Below are 24756 nucleotides of genomic sequence, written 5' to 3' on the forward strand. Positions count from 1 at the left end.
ATAAAATTTTTTAAACTTTAAAAAAATAATTAAATAATTATTTTAAAAAAAAAAAATTTAAAAAAATATTAAAACTTAATCTAACTCAAAATGCTAAAAAAAATCAGTTTAAATATCGTTTTTAAATATTATTTAATAAAAATTTTTTATTTTTAAAAAGTATTTTACTTAATTTTTTTTTTTTTTTTTGAAGAAAATTTCTAATTTTATTTTCTTTTTTACCGCATTTCGAAGAAAAAATGTGGTATTAAATTCGACTTGTCGTCTGTGTGTGTGTGTGTGTCAGTAACACTGTGCCCCAAAAAATTTTTTTTTATTTATTTAAAAATCATGGATTTTTTGATGGAAATCATTTTTAGAATGAATATTTATTCAATTTTAGGCTTAAAAGTGATCAAAAAATGACTTGCAAAAAAAATCAGAGTTTGAACCTCCAAACTCTGATTTTTTTGTTACGTCAAATATCGACCCAATATGAACAGAAATGAACTTTAGAATGAATATTTATTCAATTTTAGGCTTAAAAGTGATCAAAAAATGACTTGCAAAAAAAATCAGAGTTTGAACCTCCAAACTCTGATTTTTTTGTTACGTCAAATATCGACCCAATATGAACAGAAATGAACTTTAGAATGAATATTTATTCAATTTTAGGCTTAAAATGGGTTAAAAAATGACTTGAAAAAAAATCAGAGTTTGAACCTCCAAACTCTGATTTTTTTGTTTCGTCAAATATCGACCCAATATGAACAGAAATGAACTTTAGAATGAATATTTATTCAATTTTAGGCTTAAAAGTGATCAAAAAATGACTTTCAAAAAAAATCAGAGTTTGAACCTCCATTTTTTTGAGTTGTCAAAACTATGAACAACAATAAAAATGTCAATTTTAGGCTTAAAAGTGATCAAAAAATGACTTGAAAAAAAATCAGAGTTTGAACCTCCAGTTGTCAACTCAAAAGTCAAATAGATCCCTTAAGGCAGTTTTTCAAATCTTTTAAGGGATAAATTTGACCCGTTGTTCGCCTATAAGACTTAAAATTAAAGATTTTTTTTTCTCGTAAAACGTCATTCGTGACTAAAGTTCATCAAATTTCTGAAAAAATGACCTTGAGATCCCTATTTGAACTCCCGCATCGCACAACGAACTTCGCAGGAGGTCCAAAAAGCGTTAAATGCCAAATATTTATCGTCTTGATTAACTCTAATTCCGTTCTCAATTTCATTTCATTAAAGCTTATGCATAACGTAACATTGATTGATGATGTTCCTCTCTCAAACGAAACGCTTTTTGTTGTGAATTCTGATGCTGATTCCTGCAGCGGAGAGAACTTAATTGAAAGAAATTTACCGCAATTGATGTTGCGTCAATTTATCATGGAATGATAATACTTTTTGTGTGAAATCTATGCTGTTGCCTTGGTTAGAAACGAAAGACACAAAGAACAAAAAAATTGCTAATAACCACGCACGTCGAAGCATCATCGTCGGAGAGTCGTCATATTTCAAGGAAATCGTGATGCCAACATTATCACGTATATCAAAAGCAATAACCACAAAATTGATTATTATGCATTATGTGAAGTCCGGTGGTTTCTCGTGAGTGTCCTCGTTGGTCATTTTTCAATGGAAAAACTAAAATTAGTTGGTAATTAATTGAACACGATGAAAAATTGTGCATCATGACGAACTTTTATAATTAATTTAACACTGCCCTGTCAAAGTAGAAAGAGAAAAATTTCATATTTGTTGGAGTAATTAATGACATTTCCGCCTTGAATTGCGAGATGAAACAAAAAGTCGTGAATTCTCGTCAAAAAAAAATTCATTTCACATAAATGACACACAAGAAAAAAGTTTCTCATTAAGTTTCTAAGTAACTTTCTACCATATTTCAGTGGATGGATAATAAATGTTTATCGCAACAGAAGAAATGAGATAGTTTCGTGCTTTAGTTTTGTGTTGAAGAATTAACTTTATCGCATTTTGAATATTTTTTTTTAAATCATCAAAAATTATGAAAATTGCCTTTGGATGGTTCTCATTCATTTTTGATCATTTTATAACTCAAAACTGCCAAAAAATTGAAACTGAAAAAAATTTTTTTCTTTGACATAGTTTTGTTTTAAAAACTAAATCAAGAGCAAAAAAACTGTGTCAAAAAGCAATTTTTGTCAAATCTTGCTCCAAATGGATAAAAATTTGTCAGAGGGCTCTAATTTATCATTTTTAATCATTTTATAACTCAAAACTGCCAAAAAATTGAAACTGAAAAAAAATTTTTTCTTTGACATAGTTTTGTTTTGAAAACTAAATCAAGAGCAAAAAAAACTGTGTCAAAAACTGTGTCAAAGCAATTTTTGTCAAATCTTGCTCCAAATGGATAAAAATTTGTCAGAGGGCTCTAATTTATCATTTTTAATCATTTTATAACTCAAAACTGCCAAAAAATTGAAACTGAAAAAAATTTTTTTCTTTGACATAGTTTTGTTTTGAAAACTAAATCAAGAGCAAAAAAACTGTGTCAAAGCAATTTTTGTCAAATCTTGCTCCAAATGGATAAAAATTTGTCAGAGGGCTCTAATTTATCATTTTTAATCATTTTATAACTCAAAACTGCCAAAAAATTGAAACTGAAAAAAATTTTTTTCTTTGACATAGTTTTGTTTTGAAAACTAAATCAAGAGCAAAAAAACTGTGTCAAAGCAATTTTTGTCAAATCTTGCTCCAAATGGATAAAAATTTGTCAGAGGGCTCTAATTTATCATTTTTAATCATTTTATAACTCAAAACTGCCAAAAAATTGAAACTGAAAAAAAATTTTTTCTTTGACATAGTTTTGTTTTGAAAACTAAATCAAGAGCAAAAAAACTGTGTCAAAGCAATTTTTGTCAAATCTTGCTCCAAATGGATAAAAATTTGTCAGAGGGCTCTAATTTATCATTTTTAATCATTTTATAACTCAAAACTGCCAAAAAATTGAAACTGAAAAAAATTTTTTTCTTTGACATAGTTTTGTTTTGAAAACTAAATCAAGGAAAAAAAACTGTGTCAAAAACTGTGTCAAAGCAATTTTTGTCAAATCTTGCTCCAAATGGATAAAAATTTGTCAGAGGGCTCTAATTTATCATTTTTAATCATTTTATAACTCAAAACTGCCAAAAAATTGAAACTGAGAGCCCATTTGATGGTTTATAAGCTTGAAATTGATCAAAAATTATAGAAAATTTTTTGGATGTCTTTTGGAAGGATCTTAAGCTTAAAAATTGAAAAATAATAAATCCGTAATTTTAACTTTAAAATTTTTAGAAAACTTCAAACCTTTCAAAATCCATAAAATTTTCTCAGAAATGCATTTCAAAAACAGCATAGAAAGAGGTTATTTTAATAACTAATTTTACAGGAGAAAAGTTATCGTTTTCGCCATCTCTTCGTTGTTTGGTACGACTCGTTTTCAGCAATTTTTTTGTTGTAATTTTACACTCTACTATCCTCTATGGCTTGCTTGCATGAGTTTATTGTTGCAGTATCATTTATAACAACTTTGCTCTTTCTCTTCGCTACTTCACTCACACAACGGCGCGCGCTATGGAAAGACATCTATTGCAATTTTTAAAGAGAAAATCTGAATTGCTACAAACAACTTTAAAGTGAAATTTTTTGTTTTTAGACTTCTTCGTCGTCGTTGTGGCGTTCCAGTATGTGCATTTCATTTCAACTTCTTGGCAATGCACTCGTTCGCATCTACGTCAACAATCTCGTGAATCGTTCCTTACAATATGTTGCATTGTTCAACTTTTAATATCTTTTATGTGTGTAATTTCATGATTTTTGCTCACAGAACTCACACGTGAGTACAGAAAACGAGCGATATGCATTGAAATTTATTAAAATTCACAAATCTGTGTTAAAAAGCAATCGGTTTGTGTCTCGCCAGAAGAAAATGTAACTTGAGACAAGATGAAATCCGAAGTTTCTCGAGAAAAGTTGCCAAAACCGATAATTGTTTTCAGTGCATTAATAGCTAATATGCAATTCTTAGATGAAATACGAGCGGAGTATATGTAAAATAAAAAGGTCAATACCCTCTTATGTACTTCTATTTGTACAGACAAGCAATAGTTTATGTTAAAAGTTGCTGTCGCAGCCAATTATTGCCTCAATAAATTCATCTGTATTGGTAATTAAATTAATAAGCAGCCGATCAATTAATGCACGATGACAATCGTTGTCTTTGTTCACGAGAAAAAATCTATAAATTAGAAAACATAAAATTTTTATTAACACGCCAGCTTGTTGCCAGCAAATGTCGTTGTTCTCAAGAAAAATTACTCAGCACAAAAATTAAAAAGTTTAACGAAATTTTTCCGTTCGAACGAACTTTTCGGGAATTGATTTTGACAAAAGATATTTATGAGAAGTAACACTCCCTCGTACTATAAATTATTCAATAATGTCGTGGCGATGTTTTTGGTTCGGGAGTCATTAAAGAGGGAGGTCGACGTCATTCTCGGACAATACATTAATTATTTTTTTTATTTACAACATTAGTTTAATGAAAATTTGTCGCCCCTCGTTTAACTTGCCACGGAAATGCGTAAAATGAAGTGATGTGAAAAGTAATTTAGGCTTATTATTGATTCGTTTTTTCTTTTGACTGAAACGAAGGTTTTTAATGTCTTTACTTAGATTTTACGAAAAAAAAATTTTAAAAAAATTCTTTAAAAAAGTAAAATTTTTCGGTTCTCATTCAAAATTTTAATACAAAAAATTAATTTTTTATTAATTAAATTTTAATTCATTAAATTATAATTTTATTTTTATTTAATAAAATTTTTCATATCAAATTTTTATTTCTAATTTCAATTTTTTTTTATTCAAAATTTTATTTTATTTAAAAAAATTATCCCAAAATTGAAAGTTTAAAAAAATAAAGTTTAAAAAATTAAGAGTTTTTTTTATATAAAAAGTTGAAAAAATTTTTAATTTTTTTTTATTTTTAATAATATTTTTTTTTTAATTTTTAACTATTCAAAAAATTATCATAAAGTTAAAAAATTAAAAAAAAAATAAAGTTTTAATTTTTTACCGATAAAATCTAAAATTTTTACCTTTTTAAGACTAAATTTTATATTCTGTAACAAACTCTTTTTTTTTAATTTTTAATACAAATTTTTTAAGATTTAAAAAAAAATAATACTGAACTCAAAACTGAAGAGATTTATGAATGACGAATAATAAAAGTTAAAAAAAAATAATTTTTCTTCAAATCTCATTTAATTTATTCAAATCTTTCGTAAATCTCTTCAAAATTATTTTTTTTCAAGAACACTCTTTAATTTTTTTTTCTTCTTAATTGTTTCCAGCAGATACAAATCAAAATCTATCTCCATAATTTGAATGGACAGACTTTTTAATGGCATTTAATGATGAAGGAAGTGAAGAAAAAAAAAGAAGAGGAACAAATTTTTGATCGCTCTGCTCTAATGAACATCACAGACAACTATTAGTGTGAGAAAAAAACTGTTCCTTTCTTTTTTCTCATCATCATCATCAGCAATGTCCATCATCAATCGTCACATGAAACAACATTCAAAGCTTTCAGACGTCTCAAAAGAGCATTTTCTAACTCGAAAAACAATTCTAGCTGCTGTATTGCCGTTTTTTCTACGTTTCGAGCTTCAGAAGTGTGAACTCAATAAAACACTTGAGTTAATAATAATTCTTCTTTTTGTGTACATGGAAAAACGACACAAAGACTCAGTATTCAGTAAGTCAGCATTTTGTCAGTCATTCTCGATACTAATTTTTTTCTTATTATTATTCTCTTATTTTTTTATTTTTTGCTCTTTAGCGATCATCGTCGTATTGTAGAGACTTGGAATTGTGTGTTATTGCTGTGCATGAACGATTTATTACCACATTTAAATGATCTAATGTACATGGATATTGTACCTTGGGTTCTGTTTGTGGGTTCATTCAACTTCCGTCTATTCGTTGTTTGTTTCGGAGTTTGTCTAATTTGGAGAACAAATGGGATAATTGTGCGTTATTCGTTCTTTTTTTGTGTTTAAGTTTGTAATAATAGACAATAGAAGTAATAATAATAGCTATCACTTTATTTCGTTCTTCATTGTGAAAATTTGATGTTTCTCTCGGATTTTGGATAATTTCAATTTTTTTTTTCAAATTTAACAAAAGATTTTATAAATTTACTTTTAAAAAATAAAAAAAAAATTTAATTTTCTCGTCTCATGAAAAAAAAAATTTTTTTTCGAGTTTCATCGAAAAATAAATGGCATGAGATTTTTTGATGATTTTGTGTTAGTTAAAAAGTCCAAAAAACCTAAGTTCAAAATTTTAGAACGAACTTCAGTGTTTCTATGCATTTGAGTATATTAAAGTACCTCTTTGACATACCCAATCTCACTAAAAATGCATAGAAACACTGAAGTTTGTTTTAAAATTTTAAATTTAGGTTTTTTCGACTACTTTAGGCTCAATTAACACAAAACTATCAAAAAATCTCATGCAATTTGTTTTTCGATGAAACCCGAAAAAAAATTTTTTTATGAGAAAATTAATTTTTTTTATTTTTTAAAAGTAAATTTATTATTAAATTTGAAAAAAAAAGGAAATTTTTTAAGGAAAGAGACGAGAAATAATTTTTTTTAGTTTTTTAAAAGTAAATTTATAAAATCTTGTGATGAATTTGAAAAAAAAATTTGAATTTATCCAAAAATTGATTTTTTTGAATTTTTTCAAAATTTTTAACATGAGAAAAGTAATTTTTTTACAATTATAAAACCTTTCATTAATTGTCTTCAATTATTTTTTGAATAGATTTTCCAAAAGAGAACAACGAAAAAATCACAAAAGAAATATTAATTGGCACTATGTATGATATTGACGTTAAAAGCAACCAACCAAAAAACAGAAAATTTGCTTGACACGTGCCATCGTTAATAAACATCAGGCAACAAACAAACAAATATAACATTGGAAGATCAAAGACCTCAACGAAAATTATGCCCACGCCTTCTTCGCACATTTTGCAAACACACAAAAACCAATTTCATTATTCGCACTTCCTCGTTGAAGAATTAAATTGCAGTAAAAAACAATTCTTTATGACACACAGAGGCTTAGAAGGCATTAAATTTCGGATATTTTTTTGTTGTCGTTTTTATTGATATTTTGTCGGCTTTACTCTGCTACGCAAGCTACATATCCTTCGTGTCTCGAGACTCTCGACTGAACGAGACTATACCAAATACGCAGAATTTCGTGTGTTTTCCTTGGAAAAGCGAGTTTGTGTCTATGAACATATAGCCAAAAAAAAATTACTTAATTTTAATGATTATTATGACATAAGACGCATGCCTTGTCCACATTCTATGGAATTCGTGCAAACATAAAAGAAATCATTAAATTTGATTAGAAAACACACGAAAAGTGAGGGCGAAATACAATGTTATCATCATGAGATTTTTTCAATGAGATAAACAGACAAAAAAGAAGATGAAGTTAATGAAATTTTTATCATTCTTTAAAAGTTTAAGTGAATATCGAAATTGATGAAATTTTTCATTTGATTGGATTTTGATTTTTTTTCGTTTGAGTTGAAGAATATTTAACGGAAATGGAAAATTAATGAAAAACAGACACGAATTTTTTTTTATTTTCAGAAAATATTTAAACTTTTTATTGCTTTATTTTTGTAGATCGTTAAAAAGTTTGAATGTCATTCAAAAACTCATAAAAAAATATTTTTAATGTATTTTCAGGAAATTCCATCTTCGAGGGCAATTTGGATCATTTTCCTCGAAATCGCGAAATGGAAGCTTCTGATTCGCTAACATAGGGTCACAAAGCAGCGAAATGGGGAAAAGAGGCGGAGTTTAGTCAATACGCGCTTTGTCATTCGCTACACTTCGCATCCGAAGACTGACGGAAAACTTCAACACACACATTCAAACGACAATCCGTGACGTCATCTTCGGTGTCTCTTCGCGACAAGAGCGTGCCGTATACAGAGTTTTCACACGTACTCGTCGCTTCAGAACACATGTGAGAGAACACACGGAGTTTGATGGTATGTGTTCGGGTATATCGTGTGCGAATGTATTTGTGCGAGAAAACACACAAGGCATCGACCAAAAGTGTAAACATCGTAATATTTCGTAATAAAATCTCTCAGTTTTGAATAAGCATTGATAGAGTGAACTTATGTTTGAAATTAAAATAGCGATAGTGTCGTGTATGACCTTATTCATATGTCGGCTATATAACAATAAATACACAAATATATGAGGAACACATATATGACAAAAAAATAACAAGTCAACAAAACAAGAAAAAACAAATTGTCATCAAATTTAAGAGAAAAACCAAAAATTCTGCGATAAAATCAAAAAAGTTTCAACAGAAAAAATATTCGACGAGAAAAAATTGAAGAAAAGTTAAAATCAATAATCAGAGGAAAATTCGAGAGATTTTCGGATGTACTTTGAAAAGTTTGAAACTGAATAAGAAGAAAAGTGAACCGTTAGCCCAATTTCTGGATTAATAAATAAAACACAAAAATTGGAAAGCATGTAGTAGTAGTCAGAAAAGCAGTTCGTTCAATGTACATGGATTACGCGAGTGAATGTTATTATTATTCCGCATATACACAACACACGTACATGTATAGCTAAAGAGTGCATATAGCTAGATAGCTAAATAAATAGAAAATAGCAACAACACGAGAGAATAAAATGTGCGCATTTGTAGTAGTGATATAAATATTGATATTGGAAAAAGTTTTATAACACATATATGTGTAAAAATTTATATGAAATGTATGAAAAATGATTATCTTTAGATGAAATTTAACAAGAAATCTCATTAGTTGCTGCAAATAAAGTAAAAGAGCAAAAGAAATTTTAATGGGAAAATTGACATTTGTCAAAAGAAAAAAGTGTTTGTGAAAATTTTCGGCTCTCTCAATGTTGAATAAATAAGAAACAAGATAATCCCAAAACAGAAGTAATTAGTGTCAAAATAATATTGAAGAAATTCGAACCAAATGTCATTTTGATGAGTATTAAAAGTGAAGAAACTGGAATAAAGTATTCAGAGTGAATAATTTAGAGAGTCGAAACAGTTTGTCGTTAATACGAACAAAAATAAAACTTAAAATGGATTTGTTCCATCTAAATGAATGGTAATCGATTTTTCAGTTGGTCGAAGAAGAAAAAAAAGAATACGCGTGCAGCAACATCAAAGCAGCTATAGATATAAAATTTATATGACACAGTATAATCGTGTGTACAGCAAAATATACCAAATGGTATTCGTAGTACAACTACATATTCTTAATGTTGTACATGGAAAGTGATAAAGAAAAATTTTAAGAGGAATGAGCGCTGAGGTAGGCGTTCATTGGAGACCAATTGTGTCGTCTTGCAATTCGCCATCAGGCACACCAAATGCCTCTGCGACGTCATTGCCTCCTTTGCCTGACCTGATTCCGATCAAGAAGAGCCAAAAATGCTACGACCGGCTTTTCAAGACGGAAAACAGCGCGTGTCACATTGAAACATCTTGTTCTTCATCGTGTTCGGGATCCTCGACGGCAACGTCGTTGTGTGGCAATGTTTCATCTGGCGAAACGCCATCATCCGTAAAACAAGCCGGTTCAAATGAGAGAGCTTCAGTTTGGTCATCGGTTACAAAAACTTCGACAGCGGATTGCTACGAGTTCGTAGATGAATTAGAATTTGATGATTTCAATGATGGAATCAGTACTACAAACACTCCGCTCGCGACGTTGAATAGTACGCGCAATACGAAAACTAAGTGCAATAGTGGCGGGAAAAAGAGACAAGCATATAACCAATTTGTACCTCTGTATACGGGTAATAGCAATAATTGTAATGGTATTGGAGCGCGCACAAATACCAAAGCATCAGCGAAAGACGAAGTCTTCGTACTGAAGCAAGAAAGAGGGGAAACTTCCGAAGTTTCAGACTCTCTTCTCAGCGATGACGTCAAAAAGGAAAAACATCGTAGGAGTCGGCGCAACAATACACACACACAACAACAAAATACTTTTACTTCCGCAGACACGGTACATCCGATCGATTATCCTGATACCGATGTTTTCGATGCTGATGAGTCAAAGTCACGTGACGTATCCTCTCGCATTGATAACAGCAGTAATTGCACTGTTTCAGCATTGTATGATGATGCAAATGATTTAATTGATGACGATGGATACGAAAATGGTAATGCAAATCATTACACTAATGAAATGCACACAAAAGCAATACGGGCGGTAAATAAAAATAAAGCACAACAGAAACATCGTAAAACAGGCAGGAGAAAACAAACGAAGAAACGCAAACCTGTACGACAATCAAAAACAAACTCCATTAAAAAGACACAGCAATTTACCTATCAATCCAATAAATTTAATAATTGTCGAAATAACAATAATAACAACTCCTTATCTGTACCCCGCGTAAATCCCATTTTTCTGTGGGTAAAACAAGACGATACGACAATCGTGGAAGTACGATGCGAAGATTATGACAAGAGAAATCGTATACGATTAACGAAGACTTCAAACGGTTGGAAAGCAATTCCGCGTACTGAAAAATCCTTTCTTTTGCCGCCAAGCAATTTGGAGCACTTGCATCGAAGCGACGAAGGCTCAACCAGTAATGTTGTCGATACGGAAGAAGAAACACGGAAAAAAGTTCACAAAAAACATAAACGGAAGAAGAAGAAGAAGCATAAGAAAGAACGTGTTGACTCTGTCGATTCAACGCGCGAACAAACAGATACAACAACAACGACGGAGACTGAATTAAAGGTTCCTCCGATCATTGTAAATATCAAACAAGAAGCTGTCGAAAAACGCGCTCACACGACAAAACGCATTGACGAAAGCGAAGAAAGCAAGGCGATAAAGGTTGAAGCACTTGAGCCCCGGGAACCTGCTGTGCATAACGGCACATATGACGAAGCAAGAAGTTTTCCCGAAGAATTTGATAATATCGAAGCGCATATCCCGTCTCATACCATATCACTTGCAGCTATAAATAAGGACAGATATGTGCATGCGCATGTGTCACACAACAATAATAATAACAATGATTTTATATCTGAACTTGGGTTTAATCATCAGGAAAGCCAAGAGAATACATGCATTGAGAAACCAATACCTAATGATATTTCGTCTGCATATCATCATCGCATCGTCGAAGCTTCGTGCGGCGGGAACAGCGAAAGCATGTCTATGTCTAACACGAATAGTATTATAGGTGCATCGCCTACCCCAATTTTGATACCATCGCCTCCTCTAGTTTCTAATATTGAGCACGAACACGAGCACGAAACACCATCTGCATCCCTATTTTCACAAGCATCAACGTTGGAGAATACAAGAGTAAGAAACGTGGTAGCTTGTTCTACACAAACTATGGCACACATGGAAAGCTCTATTTCGAGTGTTCCTGTTGCGAGAATGGAGATGCATAGTAACGGCGATGGCGGGGAAAATAGAAAAGTGCATTCGCAGTCTCTACAACTACCCAATAATAATAATTCTATTTGCGAAACTAGACTATTAGATGAATCGGGTGCTGTATGCAATAACATACAACAACAGCAAGGAGTGCTAAGGGGTACAAAAGATGCATCTACCACATCATCTATATCAAATATGTGCCCAGATAGTGCACCGCCAACTGCTGTGTATGAGACATTAAAACGAGAAGTTGCGGAGTGTATCGAAAATACGGAGCATTTATTAAGTGAAAATAATAAAGAAAACGTTTTACATTTTCCTGAAAATAAACATTTGAGTGATTATCCCGATTGTTCTGAATTAATAAATGAAATTAACGCCGCCACACACGATCTAATGAGTCAACATTGTGACAATACAATGACTGGCGCTGAACTCATAGACTCGTTAATTGAACAAAGGTGTGAAGACAATCATATTTCGGGTACAGATGATGATGTGAAAAATTCAATTTATACGATATCAGACGATTACAATGAAGAAGATGATTTATTGCTGAACCAAGCTCCCGTATCAGATATTTTATCAAGATTAAACGAGACACTATCGTCAGCACCAAAGTGCTTGTCATTTAACGAAGCGGGCGAAATAGAAGGGTTGCACGGTGATTTATTCGATACAGCGCATAATCCATTAAACACAATGGAAGATAACATGGCAAATCCATTTAGTCAAAATACAGGTCTTGACGACTTGTCGCTTACCATTAAAAACTTGACGAATAATAGTGATAGTGAATTTAGTGATAGTCGCAAAGAAAGCGATAGTAGCAAAGATTGTAACAATTCGAATCAAAGTATAACAATTTTATCCGCGGATTCAGGCGAAGAAGAAATTCCCAAAGACTTGACGTGCAAAAAACAAGAAAACGAGGCAAGCGCTTCAACTGTCAATCAAAAGAAAAGTGTTTCTCATTCTCCGCGCCCCGTATCACACAGCTCAGATACCATTCAATCGCCTCAGCCAAGCGGATTGCCTGCTGTTCCGCCATCTCCTGAACTCTTTCCATCGAATAACAACAATAATAATAACAAAAATCAATCAAACAGTAACAGCACGAAACTTTTTATAGAATCAATATTAGCGTCTCCCAAACGAACGAGTTCAGAAGCGCAGCAAAAAGAGCCTCTCAATTTGGGAAAATGTCGAAAATCTGCAAGCCCAACAGTGAGTTGTTCAGAAGAAATCAAAAAGAGTCATGCAATGGAGCCCGTTGTCATTTCTGATGACGAGCCATCGAAGAAACGCATGAAAAAAGAGACGAAAGACAAAGAAGTAATTGACGTCGATAAATTACCAAATCCTGAAACAGCACGGTTATTGGAGCTCCTAACTTCAGGCAACGATCCAGATCCTTTAACGCAATTTCGATTGCTTATCAGTAATCCTGCTTGGAAAGTACCTGATCCTCTTCTTGTGCCAAAAGATCGTCTCAATGCGGTTCTTGCTTCGCCTGCGAGAGAAATTCCTTTGTTATTGACGACTCGACCTGAATTGCGATTACCTGAAGCATTCGCTTTTCCTGCCATTTTACAAGATCCTGATATTCTTGTCATCTCGTTGACGCAACTCGAGCGTATTTTGCATAACCAAGATGAATTGCTAAAAGCAAAAGCAAAGGCCAGCGAAAAAGAAGGAGATGCAAAGAAACCTATCGAGTCACCAAAGAATAGTTCTGTGCCAAAAAGTGATAATCCCGTCGAAACACCTGAAAACGCAAATGATATGACAGCGGCAATGAGCATGTTTAATCAAATGTTATGGCTCCCGTATTTACAACAAATGGGACAATTCAATCCGGAGATGATAAAACGTATGATGGGCTTACAAGCACCCTCAATGCCTGATATGCTTTCTCTTATGTCTCAAAATCGCTTTAACGATTTCTCAATGCCCAATCCGATGGATTATAAACGTCAAATTGAAGCCGCAATGTGGCAAGAAGCAATGGCAAATGACGCAAATTTACAACGCGCGATGAAAATTAAGGCAGATAGTCAAAAGAAAGCACACGAAGCAAAAGCATCAGCTACATCAAAATCTCAGGAAAATGCACGAACACTTGCAGCTGCACAAGCACAAAGCAAACTCAGTCAAATGATGAATCCATTAAACCCATTAGCAGGCATGCCTCCTTTTATGCAACCAACTCTTGCAAATCAACGATTTTTCCAACAGCAACAAGCCGCACAATTACGAAATCAATTGACGTCACAACAAGCAGCAAGTCAATTACAAGCGGCGTACAATGCGAGTGCATATAACAAACAATCCGTCAATAGCCATCATGCCAATAGTCGATCTCAACCGTCTCCAAATCAAAAGAAAGCCTCAACGAACAGCTTACTAAATCAAAATCCTTTCCTTCAAGTTCCTAACAACTTTCAGGAGTTTCACGAGCAACAACAACAACTTGCTCGTCGTCTCCAAAAAGAAAAAGACCATCATCTCAAACAACAGCAGCAACAACAAATTCAACAAGACTCTAAACCACGCGTTACGTGTAAATCTCTCTCGAATCTAATGCAACCGCCTCGTAACGCAACGCAAGCCGATCTCGCAATGTTTGGACACGCAAATATGTCAAAAATGTCAAATTTAATGGCGATGCCGGGCATTAATATGCATCCAGGCGCTTCTTCGTCGTCTTCAAATCAATCCGCAAGTTCATCGCATTCGCAGCATAACCATCATCATTCGCAGCAAACGCATCATCATCAACAACAGGCAAAACTAAAGGTCAAACCGGGATTGTCGTTACTTGATCCCGCAGCTTTACAACGACGTCTTTTGAGTAACGAAGATGACATTACAGGCGGCGCAGTCAATTTGGAAGAATCACCTGATATGGCATCTCCCTTATGGCATCCCTTGTTTGGCAAGTAAGTTTATTCCTTTGTTTCGTTTCTCCCCGTTAAAGATCAAAAGTTCAATCTGTATCGTTATTGAAGGCAAACAAAAATAGAGACGGATAAGCTGAAGTCGGTAATAAAAGTCACGTGCACAAAACACGCGACATGATTTTTTATAAATTATCAGTTTCTTTCCAAAGACAGACGAGTTTTTTTGCTTTGGTTCGTTGTCTCGTGCCTTTCCATGCCAATAGACATTTTTGTTTGTCCATTAATACATTTATCTTGATATTATTATTATTTTGACAAACTTGTACTTTTATTGTATTGTCTCGAACAACCCTAAAAATATTTTTGACGAAAAAATCTGCTTACTTAATATTCCGTGAGTGTCTTATAATTTAATATAAAAATACGTATTTATGGTAAATAGTTTGAACAAAACAACAACTTTTGTACTTTGTCAATAAAAAAACGCAAATAAAGGGGGAATTTTTCGATTGCACTTTATACAAATATCGAATTGCTCCGAAATGGATTTGGTCAAATCTTCAAAGCGTCGACCAAACATATCCAATTAATTCTCATTAAAATTTTAACATGATCATTCATTAAAAAATTCGTTTCTATTGCTGTCTGTTTTTTCGGTGCATTTCGTGAAACGGAGCACGAACAGGACGAACAATTTAATTTAAGCTCAATCAATTTTCATTATATTCCTGCATATCATCTATAATTAAAGTTCTTTGACAGACAAGCACATGCCTCTCTTTTGAAAATTTTTGAATTTATCTTCAACGAAACGAGACAAAGTTCAATCAATGCCACTCATCATTGCATATGTGACATTTTTCTGTTACGTTCGCAGAGAAGATAGAATTGATATTAAATAATAATAATAAAATATAAAACAAGACAAAAATTTGTCGTACGTGAATTTTAATATTTCATGAATCGTTGATGCGAACATTTTGATTGATGAACTGCGTTCGTTCTCCATCTCTCGCAATGGCTTTGTTGTTATTTAGTGCAGGACACGAAAAAAAAAAATTTCATTCAAAAACAAATATTTATTAGCTGACCTGTCTCTGTGAACGTTCTCGTTGGACTCGTTGGTATTTCAATTTAAATTTCTTACACATCGCTTCACAAAAACGAAACATTTGCACGAGAACATCTAAATTATGCATTTGCAAATATTTGCATTTTATTTCGGAGTGTGAGAGCGAACCTCTTTCTAATACATTCGAAATTGTGTCGTTACATGCGCCTTTCACAAAATAACTCCATCGAAGTAAAATTTTTAATATCATCCAATATGTATCTCTCGCTCTCGCCAACATTTTAAAATGTGATAAATTATTTCACGAGGGAGTTCAAAAAAATTGGTATAATGTAAATAAAACGATATTTATGAGGCTCAGCTGTGAAGTCGTAAATATAAAAATTTGATATATTTAATGGTTACTAATCGTAAAATATTGATATATTTGGAATAAATGTTTTTATTTCGGCAGCTTATCTTTCCTCTATCCTCTTTTGCCAGATACCCAAACTTGATTCAAAAAGGAGTAAATTTTTATGGAGATAGATGGCTGCGAACTTCTGGTTTCGAATTTCAGTTGCAAAATCCAGAAAATAGCGTGCAAATTAAATAAACCGCATCGTCTTTGATGATCTAAAGTTTTGATAATTTTTATTGCCAGTTTACTTGGTTTTTCGTTTGTATTTGTGCGCGCAATTTACACTACATTCCCGCTTCAACAGGAGACACATTATTAATATTATTAGTAAAGAATGAGAAAATAAAACACAAAGAAACAAAAAAAAGAGGCGATAAAATTGTTGCAATGAAAGCAACAAAAGTGCATTTATGATTTTAAAATTTTTATTAATAGAAAAAAAACTTTTAAAAAAATTTTTTAAAATTTTTTTAGTCATAAAAAACTATTTTTTAAGTGTTTCAATTTTTAAACATTCAAAATTTTCAAAAAAAAATCTGTTTTAATATTTTTTTTTTAATTTTTAAAAATAATTTGCTTTTCATATTTTTTAATTTTTTGAAATTTCAAAAAATTTTGATTCAAGCATAATTTTTCGAATTCGCTAAAATTTGAAGTTTTTTGATGAAAAAAAAAAATAAATAAAAATAAAAAAAATGTTTAATTTAAAAAAATTATTTTTAATTTTTTTAATTTTGAACATTAAATTTTTTTATTTTTTAAAAATTTTCAAAAAAATACTTTTTAATTTTTTTTAATTCCTTAAAATAATTTAATTAATTTTATAAAAATTAAAATTTAAATTTTTATTTTTTAAAATTTAAAAAAAAATTACTTTTTTAGTTCCTGAAAATAATTTACTTTTTATATTTTTTTTTAAATTTCTATTCAAGCAAGAATTTTCTGAAATTTTTGATGAAAAATAATTTGAAATTGAATAATTGAATTGAAAATTCTTCCAAAAACGCATTTTTCAACAATTTTTAAACAAAACGCCCTCAACAAGCGTAAAACATACAAGAAATAAGCCGCGAATTCGTCTTCATGTACTTTGTGTCTTGTCTTACAACGCGCAATTCTAACCGAGAGAAACATGAACCACAAAAAGGCAAATAAAAAGAAAACTTTTGGTACATGATGTACTTTGGTCGATCGTGTTTATTTACGACGACGACGACGACAAAAACTTCAAAGAGCACATATTTACATTAAATTCAAACATTTCGGAGAGTAACGCGGAGATGCAACGAGAGAAGCATTCAATTGGAAACCAGAAAAAAATTAATGAGCTGAAGAATTTATCGTTTGAATGTTGTTCACTTACGTGTCTTTCTTTATGAATTGAGTGCAAGATAAAATAATAAAAGGAGAGAAAAATATATTTTTTATAATGTACGATTTTTTTTTTCGTCGATGCGCCGACATCCAGATAGATATAAAAAAAATAATAAAAAATGTATAGACGAGAAAATTTCGTTCGTTCTGTTCATGAAAGCGTTGAAGCATCTTGTTTCTTCGCTGGAAGAAGTAATTGCGCCAAATGCAAACGAAAAATACGTATAAATCAACTACGAGTAATTTCATGGATGTATAAAAAGAATAATAAATTTATTTGTTCAAACTGGCGGTTTTGTTGAGAAGCTTGCTTTGTTTGGCAATAAATTCAAAAGCACTTTCAGTCAATCAATCATTAGTGGTTTACAACGTAAAGTGGTTGACTATTAAAAATTAATTAAATATATACCTTCTGTTATGAAAAATTTTTTTTCTCGTATTTTAAGAGAATATGAAAAAATATTTTGAAAATTCTAACTTTTACCTTTTTGTAGTACAAATAAAAAAAATTCAAAATTTCTTCAAAAAACAAAAATATATCTTTCAGAATATTTTTTCAAAAAAAAAAAAAAAATCCAAATTCAGAGAGCATTTATACCTTCAACTTAAGCCTTAATTTGTTTTATTTTGACATCTGAAACGAAAATTACAACTGTTGAGTGAAATTTTTGATTTTTTTTCATGAATGTCTCTTTCATGATTCTTAAGCTTGAAAATTATTAAAAATTACGAAAATTTTATTTCAATATCTTTTTGATGGTTTTTAAGTTTGAAATTTGAAAGATATGAAAAAATGTTAATTTGTACAAATAGAAAGGAATTGAAGGTCATTTCAAGGACAAATTGAAAAACTTTTAAAATATTCAAAAAAAAAAACTTAAAAATTCTGAAATTTGAAACTTTATTCTTTATTTTTCTTATAATTTTTCTTAGAGAAAAATGTTAATTTTACAGAAAAAGAAATTCAAGGTCATTTAAAGGACAAAACGAAAAGCTTTTAAAATGTTCAAAAAAAAAAATTTAAACTAATAAATTTTTGACTTTTAAATTGCTTTTAAACAATTTTAATAATTTAAATTTTTTTTTTCAAAATTAATCAAGAAAATTAAAAAAAAAAAATAAAATTGTATAAAAAATTTAAATTTTTCTTTCATGAAGTTTTTCAGCTGTCAAAATTCTAATTATAAAAAATTAAAAAAAATAAAAAAATTAAAATTAATTCATTTAAATTAACTTTGATGGATGGATTCATGCACAGTAGTTGTCATCTCTAATGCATCACATCGATCATAAATTAACTTTTTCAAAACTATTTCCTTTTCACTTTTTTTTTATTAATTAAAGATTCTACTTTACTTCCTCTTCCCGCATCACAAACACTTGAATATCTTCCATTTATTCGATTTTTTTTTCTGAAATGTGTCTTAATCACTTATTGAACATTTATCAATCAAAGTGAAGGATGGAAATGGAATATATTAAAAAAAAATTTGAAAAAATTTCATGAGAAAAAGAAAAGATTTTTCATTCCATCGTTGTTAAATTAAAAGCATGAACACACGACAAAAAAACGAATTGATAGACAGAAAGACAGACACATGAATTACATTCATACTCCTGTCAAATGCATCTTGTCATTCGTCAAATATATGCACAGCAGCATTTTCCCTCGTCGCAACTCGTCGTATATTAATCTGAAATTAAAAAAAAAAGTTTAGACAAGATGTGAGTGAAGTTTTTTGATTTTGTCGAAATTTGCATAAAAATTAAATCTGAGCTTTTTTTGCAACAAGTGTGGTTCTCCTTTAATGTTATTACAAAATCACAACAAATATATATTTTGCTATTTTTCCTCTTTTGCTGCGTTCCTGCCTCTTGCCACACAGAAAATATCGGAGAAACGATTCTGCAGCAAGCAACAACAACAACGATGGCACTCTTTACCTTGATTCTACTACTCTTCTATTCTATCGTTAGACGATGCGATGCAGAAAATGTGTGTACTTGTGTCTCGACAGTTTTTGTTTTCACTTTCTTCTGCCTTTATCAAAATATGTAGTCTACACACAAAATTTGCACTGCGTGTTGTATGGAAGAGACGACGACGTCGAGAAAAAACTAGACTAAAACCATTGAATGAACTTGGAGAGATGCAACAAAGTTACATAATAATAAATGGAAGTACATAATAAATATGAATGAGCAAGGAACGGAGTAACTGGAAGTTGAGTACATAAGAGAAAAATACCGGCAAACTTTTTCCGAATCAAATTAAATTCGAACCAAGGCATTCACAAGAGACAAATTTTTGAACAACCAGCAAAAAACAATTGAACTAATTCAGCAGAGTGCCCTTCAGAAACATTTACGCGACGAACACTCGAAATCTCTCATGAGTCATAAATAAAGGGAAAAACACCCTTTTACGCATTTAAAAATATTAATATATTCGGGACATTTATTTTGCAATTGATGAGACAAAATATGTAGAAAATGAAGGTATTATCTACTGATTGCGTCAAGTGTACGACAGACGATAGGGATGCAAGTAAAGTAGCTTGATTAAGGAATTTTATAAAGCGAGTGAATGCACACAAGGGAATTTTTAATGAAATACTTCGACGATGGAGAGAGAGTTGGCAATGTTTTGATATTGGAGTGACTCTATAAGAAGAAAATTTTGAAAGGGTTTTCGTTGACGAAATATTTTCATTAATTTTCATGAAAAATTAATTTTTTTCTTTTTTAAACGAAAGTTAAAATTCATAAAAAAAATTGAAGGTCATTTAAAGGACAAATCGAAAATTTTTCAAAATATCCAGAAAAAAAAAATATTTAAAAAATCTGAAATTTTAAATTTTTTTCTATATTCTATATTCTCATGAATTTTTTTTAAACAAAATTTATAATTTTTACAAAAAAAAGAAATTCAAGGTCATTTAAAGGACAAATTGAAGAAATTTTCGAAATATTCAGAAAAAATTTTTAAGATTCTGAAATTTGAAACTTTATTCTATATTCTCAATACTTTCTTTAAAAAAAAGATTATAATTTTTACAAAAAAGGAATTGAAGGTCATTTAAAGGACAAATCAAAAAAATTTTCAAAAAATTTAAAAATTTCAAAAAAAAACTCAAAAATTTGAAATTAATGAAATATTATTCTTTATTTTTTTTTTAGACAAAAATGTCAATTTTTACAAAAAAAGAAATTCAAGGTCATTTAAAGGACAAATCGAAAAATTTTCAAAATATTCAGAAAAAAATTCTAAAACTTGAAACTAATGAATTTTTAACTTCTAAACAATTTTCATGACTTTTGAACTTTTCGTTCTTTAAACTTTTCAGCCTAACCTAAAAGGGCAAAAAATTTGACTTTTTAATAACTTTTAATAAATATTTCAAAACCTGCAATTACGAAGAATTTTTCTTTCAATTCACTCTTAAGCTTCTTTTAGCATTTAATCTCTTTTCAAAACAAATCCTCTGAAGATGATCACAAATTCTCCGTAAATTCCCTCATTGAAGTGCAAAGTCCCCTCGTTATATAACGCGCGCAAATATTCCTGTTAATAGTCACGTAGCTCGACATCTTCCAATCTCTCCAACAAAATAATCATCGTCGTCATCTCTTCGTGTGTGTATCAAAATATATTTAAGCGAAATCATTGCTAATGGCATTTTATTATCATTTCAAATTGTAAAATCAATCTGCAGTCTACGAAAAATTATTATGAGCTAAAAAATTAAATTATCATCGCATTTCTGCGAAAATGACGGCAAAAGACCCCATTTTTTCGCGTTTTGTGTATTTTTTGATGATGAATAATCTGTCGTTTCGACTTAATTGGTCTTCCTGTTATTCCAAATAAAAATGCTAATTAACGTTTTTTTGGCGAACGTGGGTTGTTGTTTCCCAAAATTGTCAATTTTTTGTAAACAATATTGTTTAATATGCAAAAAAAAAATATTTCGTCGGACAAAAGACAAAAATTTATGATAAGCACGATTAAAAAAAAAATGCGATTCGATCAAACAAAAGAGGACAATGCTCCTGTTATCGCGAGTTCTTATCAAAAAACAAGTCAAAAAAAAATTTTGTTCTCATTTTTTTTTGCTTTAATCTCAAATACAATATTGATAACAGTGGCTTGACTGATCATTAAAAACACGTGGATACTATTACACTATTATTACTCGCGAGTGTAAAATTTTAATAACAATAATCATTCCGTGCACAGTCAATATTATTAACTTATTAAGCAAACACGATGATGATAGGTAGATATATTGTTGTCCATTCAACGTATTTTTTTGTTGCGCAAAATATGTTCTGAAAATTTATTTTACTTTGGATTCGTAAATAAATAATATATAAAAGAAGAAAGAAATATTTTAAGAATTCAAAAAATTTTTTCATTGAAATTTTGTTTCATTCTGTTAAAAATTTTATGAAATTTATTTTGAAAATCGAAAATCCTATGGGATAAAATTAAAAAAAAAGTTAAAAATATTATTAAAAAATTTTGATTTTTTATTTAATTTTTTAATAATTCTTGAAAAATCGTATTTTTACAAAAACTTTTTTTAAATTTAAATCTTTTTTCAAATTTTTTTGGCAATTATTTTTTTTAAATTATTAAATTTTTTAACTTGAAAAAAATTAAATTAAAAAAATTTTCAAAAAAAAAAAAAATAAATAAATAATAAAATAATTTTAAAAAAAAAAAGATTAAAAAAATATTTTTCTCATGCTTTTTTTTCGCTTGAAATTTTTTTTTTCGAAAATATTTTAATATAATTTTTTCAAGTTAAAAAAAAATTAATAAATTTAAAAAAATAATTGTCAAAAAAATTTATAAAAAATTTTTTTAAAAAAAAAAATACGATTTTCAAAATTTTAAAAAGTTGACAGCAAAAGATAAAAATATTTTTTTAAATATTATTTTTTTTTTACTTAAAAAAAAAATTAATAAATTAAAAAAAAATAATTTTATGAAAAATAATTGATAAAAAAAATAAAAAAATTAATTCAAATTTTTTAAAAAATATTTTTTGAATTAAAATTAATAATTTTTTGAATTAAAAAATAAAAATTTAATTACAATTATTTTTCGTAAAATAATTTTTTTTAAATATTTTCAAATGACTTAAATTAAAATAATTGTTCAAAAAAAAATTAGAAATACGATTAAATCGTTCATACAAAAACTTTTTTACGTAATTTTTTATAAAAATTTCCATTATTGATTTAAATTTACGTGCATGTGTTTTGAAAAACACCTGAATTAATTAACGTTAAGTGATAACAACAACAAAGGCGTTTGTTACCGACTTCAAAACTGATGTGTTTGTTCGAGAACAATTTTTTCGCACTAAAATATGAACATGTGCGCATCAATATTGATACAAATTTTATTTATTTATTTTTTTTTCAAAACATTATTAAAAACTCGTGTATTCCTCAATGTAAACATAAATTTCAATTTTGCTAAGTACATATTGAACTTTATCGATTCTCTCGTTTTCACGAAGATTCTAACTATTTATTTTTATTTTTTTTTTTTTTTCAGTCAGCAAAAATCCAGTTACAACAGTCCGTGGAATTGGACAACCGTAACAGCGAGCGGCGAATGACATAACCTCGGGGCTCGCAAAGAGTCCGCATCCAACAACAGCATGCAACATGCACTGCAAAACTCCGTGATGCATGCATCGGGCAATGGAGGCGCAAGTTCCAGCGGAAACAACAACAACTCGGGCAACAACAGCATGTCTCAGCAGTCGAATCGAGCATTACCACCGTTTGGATTTGATTTTTCCAACTTCCATAATACCTATTAGTTCAAAAAAAAAATGGGAATGTCTGAAAAAAATAGAAAAAGGTAATTAAATGTCTTGTAGTAGAAGAAAAAAAGCGAAGAGAAATTTATTAGAGATAAAAGTTTAGCTTAGAATTAAAAAAAAAGAAAGACCAAAGTTTGCTTCAAAAAAAAAAATTAAAAAAATAGAAATGTGTCGTTCTTTGTAAAAGCAAAAAATTGTCAAAAAAATTTTTTAGATAGTTAAAATTTCTTGTTAAACTCGTTTTAGGGCATGAATTTCGTTTTTTTATGTTTCCAAAAAAAATTTTCCATAACAACACAATTTTATATCCAACATAAAATGATGATTTTTTGGAAAAAACTTGAGCAATCTCCTTGAAAAAAGTTTTTCCGAGCGAAACACGCGCATGCATATTTTTTGCAATCAATCAACTTCGTGTGACGTTCAATGAACGTGTTCGTGTTACATAAATATACGAATAATTTAAATAAATGGGGCAATCAATTATAAATTCTTGTCATCTTCCTTTAGATCCAACTTTTATTGATTAAAAGAAAAATTATGTAATTTCGATCTCCATTGAGAATTAATTTAAAAAAAAATTTTTTTTTTTTTTTCAATTTTTAATGAAAATTTCGAGAAAATTCTTAATTTTTAATATTTTTATGAATTTTTAATGAAAATTTCGAGAAAATTCTTAATTTTTAATAAATTTATGAATTTTTAATGAAAATTTTGAGAAATTTTTGAATTTTGATGAATTTTTAATGAAAATTTCGAGAAATTTCTTAATTTTTAATATTTTTATGAATTTTTAATGAAAATTTCGAGAAATTTCTTAATTTTTAATATTTTTATGAATTTTTAATGAAAATTTCGAGAAATTTCTTAATTTTTAATATTTTTATGAATTTTTAATCAAATTAACGAGAATTTTCCATTTCAAACCATTTTTCAGCAGAAAAAAGATGGAAAATTGTTGTAAGCCATGACTCATATGCGAGAAATATAAATCAGTCATCCAGGAGGGACATATAATAATTTCTTCTTAATGTATTGATTTTATGTCAAATGACTTTTTGAAATGTTCTGTACCTTCGTGCAGGCAAGTTGGTCTTCGTATGGAGCCTTGTACGAGTTGCGCGCGCATTTTCCGTGCATGAAACACGTCACAAGAAAAAATACTTTTACATTCTCGGGAAAGTCCGTGTACTTGTGTGTGTTTGTGTGCGACTCATCTGCCCCGCCAAATTTCTCACACTCGTCAAAAAAAAAAGTACAACTCATACCATCATTGTGCGGGGGGACGGGGGGAGGGAGAAACGCGAACTCGCTCGTTCGCCTCCCGGAAAGAGGTTAAAAGCTCCCAATTTTATAGTTCGTACTCGGTTTCATTCTTTTTGTTTCCTTTTTGCATTTTTTATAATGTATTGTTGTTTTATTAAATGCATCATACGAAGCCGTGCATAAATTCATGTGTGTATGTTCGCTGCCGAAAAGCGCTTCGCACACATGAAATTCGAGCAAGGGTGTCGAGTTTTTATTTTATATTTTTTTTTTCGAGGATCCGATGACAAAAAAGCTCGTAGGCGTCGTGACTTGCAATATCTAAAATTTTTTTCGTCGATAAAAATCATCAAATCCGAAAAAACATAAAATAAAAA

The 24756-nt window shown here is 29.9% G+C and overlaps 1 protein-coding gene across 1 annotated transcript; it reads left to right on the forward strand.

Annotated features, from left to right (window-relative positions):
* Positions 1–8255: 8255 nt before the first annotated feature.
* Positions 8256–23582, forward strand: LOC134838040 (probable serine/threonine-protein kinase DDB_G0282963). Its single transcript, XM_063853488.1, has 2 exons — positions 8256–14460; positions 22840–23582. Exons 1-2 carry the CDS (start codon positions 9404–9406, stop codon positions 22901–22903), a joined length of 5121 nt encoding a protein of 1706 aa, XP_063709558.1. The 5' UTR covers positions 8256–9403; the 3' UTR covers positions 22904–23582.
* Positions 23583–24756: the final 1174 nt, after the last annotated feature.

Source organism: Culicoides brevitarsis, chromosome 1 (assembly GCF_036172545.1).
Source record: "Culicoides brevitarsis isolate CSIRO-B50_1 chromosome 1, AGI_CSIRO_Cbre_v1, whole genome shotgun sequence".
Lineage (NCBI taxonomy): Eukaryota > Metazoa > Arthropoda > Insecta > Diptera > Ceratopogonidae > Culicoides > Culicoides brevitarsis.